Source organism: Acipenser ruthenus, chromosome 2 (genome assembly GCF_902713425.1).
Source record: "Acipenser ruthenus chromosome 2, fAciRut3.2 maternal haplotype, whole genome shotgun sequence".
Taxonomy (NCBI): Eukaryota; Metazoa; Chordata; class Actinopteri; order Acipenseriformes; family Acipenseridae; genus Acipenser; species Acipenser ruthenus.
This window is the reverse complement of record NC_081190.1, coordinates 44672955-44681686: the sequence shown is the minus strand read 5'-3', so window position 1 is coordinate 44681686 and position 8732 is coordinate 44672955. Positions and strand designations below refer to the sequence as shown.

The window sequence follows — 8732 nt, the reverse complement described above, 5'->3', positions numbered from 1 at the left end:
ACATCATTTTGCAGCTAATCCTGGAGCTACGGCAGAAACATTTTGAAGAGACACGAAAGACGGCTGGCAAATTATTATTATTATTATTATTTATTTCTTAGCTGACGCCCTTATCCAGGGCGACTTACAATTGTTACAAGATATCACATTATTTTTACATAAAATTATCCATTTATACAGTTGGGTTTTTTTACTGGAGCAATCTAGGTAAAGTACCTTGCTCAAGGGTACAGCAGCAGTGTCCCCACCGGGGATTAAACCCACGACCCTCCGGTCAAGAGTCCAGAGCCCTAACCACTAATCCACACTGCTGCCCACAAATGCCCCTCAACCTTCAACCAGCACTGCGCCCACTGGCACACAGAATAAAATACAATGCCAGGTTTCTAAATGCAATAAAAACAGCATTTTTGATGTCTACGCCTGTTGTGAAAAGGCAAGTCTGTGGCAAATGCACTGGTACAGTTGAAAAACGTGTTTTCTGCAGATTGTACTTAGAAAGCTGTAATACAACTCTGAACAAACAGACAACCTTTGAACTCTGTTTCACTCAAAGCGCTTTCATGTTATGTTAGATTTGTTTTATGCTATTTTTATAACTAGTTATTTATGTTTTATAATTTTATGTGCATACAGCTTTCTACACCTGTTTACACAGAAGTTTATTTTGTAAAGTTTATTTTATTACAATTTTTCATGTTTATGCATATGTGCTCTTTTTGAAAAAAAAATAATATAAAAGATTAATTTTCAATGTAAATACAGTGTTTCTGCTCTGAAAATGTCATGTATGATGGTAGGTGTACATGAGTGGGGGGTGGGGGTAGGTGTGCATGAAGGGGTGGGGGGGTGGAGGTAGGTGTGCATGAAGGGGTGGGGGGGTGGAGGTAGGTGTGCATGAAGGGGTGGGGGGGTGGAGGTAGGTGTGCATGAAGGGGTGGGGGGGTGGAGGTAGGTGTGCATGAAGGGGTGGGGGGTGGAGGTAGGTGTGCATGAAGGGGTGGGGGGGTGGAGGTAGGTGTGCATGAAGGGGTGGGGGGGTGGAGGTAGGTGTGCATGAAGGGGTGGGGGTAGGTGTGCATGAAGGGGTGGGGGGGTGGGTTGTAGGTGTGCATGAAGGGGTGGGGGGGTGGGTTGTAGGTGTGCATGAAGGGGTGGGGGTAGGTGTGCATGAAGGGGTGGGGGGTGGGGGTAGGTGTGCATGAAGGGGTGGGGGTAGGTGTGCATGAAGGGGTGGGGGGGTGGGTTGTAGGTGTGCATGAAGGGGTGGGGGGGTGGGGGTAGGTGTGCATGAAGGGGTGGGTTGTAGGTGTGCATGAAGGGGTGGGGGTAGGTGTGCATGAAGGGGTGGGGGGGTGGGGGTAGGTGTGCATGAAGGGGTAGGGGGTGGAGGTAGGTGTGCATGAAGGGGTAGGGGGTGGAGGTAGGTGTGCATGAAGGGGTAGGGGGTGGAGGTAGGTGTGCATGAAGGGGTGGGGGGGTGGGGGTAGGTGTGCATGAAGGGGTGGGGGGGTGGGTTGTAGGTGTGCATGAAGGGGTAGGGGGTGGAGGTAGGTGTGCATGAAGGGGTAGGGGGTGGAGGTAGGTGTGCATGAAGGGGTAGGGGGGTGGAGGTAGGTGTGCATGAAGGGGTGGGGGGGTGGAGGTAGGTGTGCATGAAGGGGTGGGGGGTGGGTTGTAGGTGTGCATGAAGGGGTGGGGGGGTGGAGGTAGGTGTGCATGAAGGGGTGGGGGGTGGGGGTAGGTGTGCATGAAGGGGTGGGGGGGTGGGTTGTAGGTGTGCATGAAGGGGTGGGGGGGTGGGGGTAGGTGTGCATGAAGGGGTGGGGGGGTGGAGGTAGGTGTGCATGAAGGGGTGGGGGGTGGAGGTAGGTGTGCATGAAGGGGTGGGGGTAGGTGTGCATGAAGGGGTGGGGGGGTGGGTTGTAGGTGTGCATGAAGGGGTGGGGGGGTGGGTTGTAGGTGTGCATGAAGGGGTGGGGGTAGGTGTGCATGAAGGGGTGGGGGGTGGGGGTAGGTGTGCATGAAGGGGTGGGGGTAGGTGTGCATGAAGGGGTGGGGGGGTGGGTTGTAGGTGTGCATGAAGGGGTGGGGGTAGGTGTGCATGAAGGGGTGGGTTGTAGGTGTGCATGAAGGGGTGGGGGTAGGTGTGCATGAAGGGGTGGGGGGGTGGGGGTAGGTGTGCATGAAGGGGTAGGGGGTGGAGGTAGGTGTGCATGAAGGGGTAGGGGGTGGAGGTAGGTGTGCATGAAGGGGTAGGGGGTGGAGGTAGGTGTGCATGAAGGGGTGGGGGGGTGGGGGTAGGTGTGCATGAAGGGGTGGGGGGGTGGGTTGTAGGTGTGCATGAAGGGGTGGGGGGGTGGGTTGTAGGTGTGCATGAAGGGGTAGGGGGTGGAGGTAGGTGTGCATGAAGGGGTGGGGGGGTGGAGGTAGGTGTGCATGAAGGGGTAGGGGGGTGGAGGTAGGTGTGCATGAAGGGGTGGGGGGGTGGAGGTAGGTGTGCATGAAGGGGTGGGGGGTGGGTTGTAGGTGTGCATGAAGGGGTGGGGGGGTGGGTTGTAGGTGTGCATGAAGGGGTGGGGGGGTGGAGGTAGGTGTGCATGAAGGGGTGGGGGGTGGGGGTAGGTGTGCATGAAGGGGTGGGTTGTAGGTGTGCATGAAGGGGTGGGGGGGTGGGGGTAGGTGTGCATGAAGGGGTGGGGGGGTGGGGGTAGGTGTGCATGAAGGGGTGGGGGGGTGGGTTGTAGGTGTGCATGAAGGGGTGGGGGTAGGTGTGCATGAAGGGGTGGGGGGGTGGGGGTAGGTGTGCATGAAGGGGTGGGGGGTGGAGGTAGGTGTGCATGAAGGGGTGGGGGGGTGGAGGTAGGTGTGCATGAAGGGGTGGGGGTAGGTGTGCATGAAGGGGTGGGGGGGTGGAGGTAGGTGTGCATGAAGGGGTGGGGGGTGGGGGTAGGTGTGCATGAAGGGGTGGGGGGGTAGTGTGTGGTTGAGAGGAGTTGGAAGCAGCAGTGTGAGCAGGGGAGATAGAGAAACAGAAAGGGAGATAAAACAAACGGAGAGTTATTATTTTTTTGGGCGTGGGTCTTAGCCGATAGGGACCTTTAGAAGTTGTCATTAGGGCAATAAAATCCGAGTTGACTAAACTAACCTGTCTGACGTCAGTTCGCTTGAGAGGAAAAAGGAGACCACCGCTCGTTACAATATTAAAACGCCTCATTACCAGAGCTAATTGCATTAAAACATTATATATTAATAATAACATAACATCGGACAGTGAGTCACCGTGTATCTTATAAATAAGTAAATAAACTAATATAAAAAAAACTTCACCCTGTCGTCTCGTCTGTAATCTTCAAAATGGCGGATGTGCAGCAAGCAATTTTCTAAAATGTGGGTGGAGAGTTCAACTCACGTGACTGAAGACCGATCTCAGTATAGAGTATACGCGTCTCAGTATATAGTGTATGCATCTCAGAATAGCGTGTATGCGTCTCGGTATATAGTGTATGCATCTCAGTATATAGTGTATGCATCTCAGAATAGCGTGTATGCGTCTCGGTATATAGTGTATGCATCTCAGTATATAGTGTATGCATCTCAGAATAGCGTGTATGCGTCTCGGTATATAGTGTATGCATCTCAGTATATACTGTATGCATCTCAGTATAGAGTATACGCATCTCAGTATATAGTGTATGCATCTCAGTATAGCGTGTACGCGTCTCAGTATATAGTGTATGCATCTCAGTATAGCGTGTATGCGTCTCAGTATCGAGTGTGAGCATCTCAATATAGAGTGTATGCAAATATCACGGGGTGAATTATGTCCCTAACGGCGCCTCATAGGTTAAATTACTATATGCTTGTTGTGCATTTCTTTTTTTATTTCACTCTTATTGCGTTGGTGTCTTTTTTGGAAAACTTTGTAATATATTAGCTTCCACGACCACATGAGTCATAAATTACCGGTAATTTGGGACTCATTTCACACTAAAAGGGAATGTTTGGTATTGTTCTAGCTGTAGTTATGTCTTCGACCAGCTGGCGGAGCTGTCGTATCTTTTAACAATACATTTTTGCCTTCTTTTCTGTTTTGCTCAGTGCAACACTCTTTGTCTCGTTTAGGAAGATAATGAGGAAGTACAGTACAAAAAGAAATTGACGATTGGACCTAGGTTCGTTTTTTATATATATAAATAAATGTGTGTCACATTCATTTTCTGTACCTTCTTTGCATGTTGCCAAACAGTGAAAATGGACCACCTGAGCAAGAACTTCTTTAATAACAATTATTAATAATGCTAATAATAAAAAAAGACTGCTGTATTATCTTGTTCGTTTAGTTTACATCACGCGGTGCCTTTTGGATGTCTTTTTGAGTTTAGAAATTTAGAGTTGATACAGTTTACAAATACTATACTATAACATTTTTATGTACAGCAAAAAGGGGTACGCTACCCACGCCTTGAAGACATGCAACACCAAATAAGACGCTGTTTTCCTGGCATCTGATTAAATAAATAGTGTGGCTCTATGTGTGTACTACTGTTGACATAATGAAGCATTTTCTGTTGCAGGGTGTTGATGGCACATTCAAACCAGATCGGAATATATAGTTTTCACATTATTATATATATATATATATATATATATATATATATATATATATATATATATATCGAAAATATCTTATAAATATCGATTTTTAAAGGATACATTTGGTACACAGTTTTCTCTCAACACCATGCGTCATTTGCTGCGAGTGAAATTTGTGGTTTTTACAACTTTTTTCTTATAAAAACTATTCGTTTTACCCCAGTCTAGATTTTAAGTAAGCTGTGAAATGTGTTCTTTAGCACCTGCTAAAGAACACATTTGTTAGTGCATCAATTTAAAACATGTACAACATTGTCTGAACTAAATATAAAACACTTATGATAGTTGCTTTTGCTTTTTGTAGGTGACGGTGACCTAGGCTGATCATTACTAATAATGAATCCTAAACTGCTTTTGCTGGGCCTCCTGTACTTTGTGCAGGGAATGCCCTATGGTTTGCAGTCTTCTTTACTGCCCATCTATCTCAGAACAGCTGGACTTTCCTTTACTAAAATCAGCTTGACCAAAGCTCTTTACTTCCCTTGGATTCTGAAAGTACTCTGGGCTCCGTTTGTGGATCAGTTTGGCTCAAAGAAAAAATGGCTCCTTCTTAGCATGTCAGGACTGGCTCTAACCTGCTTAATCAGTGCCACCCTTTCCCCAGAAACCAACTTTGCACCTGTAGCACTGATTCTGCTCCTGATGAACTTCTGGGCTTCAGTTCAGGACATTGCTGTCGATGGTATTGCAGTCCAGCTCCTCAGAAGTGAAGAAGTGGGTTATGGAAACACAGTGCAAGTGGTGGGCTATAAGCTCGGCTCGGTCTTGGCTGGAGGTGGCCTTCTGGCAGTGATGGATGTGGTTGGATGGAGCTTCCTGTTTGTATTTCTAAGTGCCATTTACTGTACTGTTATACTGTATTCTTGGGGGAGCCCAGAGCTTAACATGCTCTCTAAAATCTGCAGCAATGAGCAGAAAACCAAGATATCCAGTTTAAATCCCTGGCGGATATTGCAAGAACTTCTCAGTGTGCCAGGGACTTTGTGGACTCTCATTTTTGTTCTTGTTTACAAACTTGGTAAGTATACCAAATGCATCACATGAAGAATAACACCTCATTTCCAACTGCTTTAAAATCCTTTATACAAAAGCTCTGTACATTAAGTAACACTTAAAGGGATAAAAGGCAAGGCTTTAAAACAGTTCTCATTCTCATTTACATAACAACATTACAATTCTCTTTGTCCATTTATTCTGTCACCATAGAATCACTCCCTTTGCAGAAGGTAGATTCCAACCTAAAGCCTACATATGTGCAGCGAAGCCCATTTGTGCTACCACAACTTAGTTTTATAGTAGCACTTTGTTTTCTCTTTCAATAAACTTCCTATGTTAGGGATAGCAACCTGAACCCACATAGTTTATACAATATACATCATGGAGTGCTCTAATGGGGTCCATTGGACTGTGACACAGGATGTGAACTGTATTGAGCCAAGTGAACAGTTAACAGCAAAACCATACAGGACTTGTGAGAATTTTTTGTTTTGTGACACTTGATGTTTTGACTGTGGTGTTTTGTTACACAGCAATCCAATGTAATATTCTGAAGAACATGACATATAATTCATAAAGAAATTGACTAGCAAAGTCATAGCATATTTTTTATGTAGTCTATAACTTTGTATGAGATTTGATTATAAACTAAAGTATAAATCAGTGTTCTGCTGAGGGTATGGACAGTGCCTTTCATTTGTGCAAAATAAATACATTATTAGACCCCTTGGGATAATCAGAAATTAGTAATGTTCAAAGAAAAATTCAATTAGCAGTTATAATTCCCTGGTAATTCATTCTTCTGGGTATTTAAATTTGAGTAATTATTTGCCAAATTAATGGAGTTGGTATCTCACCTGCACTACTTAGCATTAGTTTGGAGAACTACTGTAACTTGATAATACTGTACCTCCATGGTTTTAAACAATGTGCAAATAGTTGTGCCTTTGGCTGTATGTTGCAACTTTTTTGGTTCAAGAAATGGCAAATTGCAGTGTGTATGTAGGGACTTGAACAGGTAAAATTACATTTTTTTAAAGTTTATATTTTACAGTAGGGTGACAAGTGTTTTAGCTTTAACCTGGCAGAATTTCAACACAGAAAAGAGCTACTGGTTTTAATATGTTTCAGTTAAAAAGACAATTTATTGGGTCATTCCATCTGAATTGGACCTAAATTGTGGGGAGGAGTTTCCATCATCTGTGGTTGATGATACATCACAAGTAATTGAGAAAATGGTGCCAGGCAGGTGGTGTGTGCAGGCAAGAGAAAGTGTTTGAAGATAGTAAAAATGACCATTTTGATAAACCTTTTACTTATATTATCATATTATCCTTGTTGGGGATGGCCTAAACAAATAGGCCTAATGTTTTTATAAGTTTTAAGATGTTCCCAATTGCAGTGAGCAATGTCTCAGTTGTCTGCCCCCTAGATGATTGTAAAACAAGGTATTAAGTTAGTCCAGTGAATCTTTAGACCAACGACTGGTTCCACAGACTCCAACTGGCACTAATCTTAGACTACCTAATGTTACTTTAGGTAAGGTAGTCCAAGGTCCATGGAAGTTGGGATGTGTGAAACCAGTCATAAGTGTTGCACTAACTTGTTACTTATATACTGTAAGTAGAACCCATTGATGTTTATTTTCTGCAAACTAAACAAATAGATTTTTTTAAATTTAATAAAAGAATGAATAAAACATCATTCTGAACGTGGAAATCAAAAAAAGTACAATTACATCAATTTAGCTTTCTTCCATTGTAAATGCTGATACTTAAAAACTTGATCAAAAGTGTACAATTAATTTAAATAGATTTCATTGACTAGTACCAAATAAATTAAAAGCATCCTCAACAGTAACTTCATGACCATTGATTGCTGATGAAAACTAGTTGAAAGAAAATTATGCAAAATTAGTCTTGTATTTACCCAGTTTAATGTTAAGTGTATACTGGTCAAAAATGTTTTTTACTCAGTAATCCACATAAGAACTAATACAGTATGATTTTCAGGTTGAAGAAGTGGCAGATTCTTGATATGGGGTTGACTATCACAATTGTTTTTATAATTTAGGCATTGTGCAGTTATTTAACAGAAAAGGTTATGCTTGATTTGTCCTCTAGGTGTCGCTATTGTTGTTTCCGTGGTGTGTTTTGAACTTAAGGTGAGAAAGTCTTTCAAATTAAAAAGGTTCAAGGTTCACTGGATTTAGGATGGGAAACCTGCAAATCTGTAAATTTTATGGCAAGGTAGCTTCAGCGTCCCAGTCAACAAAAACAAAACCACAATAGATATAAGAGAAAAAAATGTAGCAAATCTTAGACTGAGCCATACTGAAGTGGTGAATTAATATAAAAATTCAGTTTTGCACCAGAAGGGGATTATATAAGGATTACATTGTCTTTGTGTCTGTCACATTTATATGTTAACGAGAAAATTGCCGTGCAGGTTCGCAGCGTCAGTGTGCTTTAAGACCTAGGATGCAGAAGTAATCTGATAAACCGCAATTACCACAACTCCAGACAGAACACTAAAAATAGTATACTGTAGTAATCTGTCTGGGGGACTACAGCACTTGGATTCATTAGTGAAAATATATGGAAGAATGTAGTGTAAGTTGCAAAAAGAGCCTTCTGTTTAGATCAAACAACCCCATACAGTTTAAAAACTTAACAAATTACAAAAATATAAACAACATTACAATTAACGTAAAACATTGAATGGATAAATCGTCAAGGCATAGGTTCATATTAGCCCCCATGTCAGATACAAACTCCAGTACTGTAATTAAAATCGGCAACTGTGGAGACGTGGGACGCCTATTCTGACCCCTGTGTATTGAAAGGTCATGATGTAGTCTGGTCAGTTTCCATGTCTGGATTGTGCACAGGGAGGCTACTTGTGAATGGGTGGGAAATAGTGATGGAGCGAGCTGTGGCAGCTGATCGTTTGCTGAGAACAGCACAGGTGGCTGAGATGGTTTTGGCGGCAGGCAGTCCTCACGGGACGCTGGGGCTTTCTTCAGCTCCTCCCCTCCCAGCAGGACACTCTTCAGAGAAGCAAATATTTCTAGAAGGAAT

At 43.7% G+C, this 8732-nt stretch overlaps 1 protein-coding gene across 4 annotated transcripts in view; it reads left to right on the top strand.

Annotated features, from left to right (window-relative positions):
- The first annotated feature begins 4081 nt into the window (after window positions 1–4081).
- mfsd3 (major facilitator superfamily domain containing 3) overlaps window positions 4082–8732 on the top strand; it is a 50188-nt gene continuing 45537 nt past the window's right edge. For 3 of the 4 annotated variants that reach the window (XR_009308170.1, XM_058996378.1, XM_034014432.3), the window contains exons 1-2: window positions 4082–4175; window positions 4961–5674. Coding sequence is in view for 2 of the 4 variants with exons in the window: in XM_058996378.1 (XP_058852361.1) it covers window positions 4993–5674 (682 nt within the window). In the remaining 2 variants the exon portion in view is untranslated. The remainder of the gene's footprint in view (window positions 4176–4960; window positions 5675–8732) is intronic. The other variant, XM_034014435.3, reaches the window with a different exon arrangement.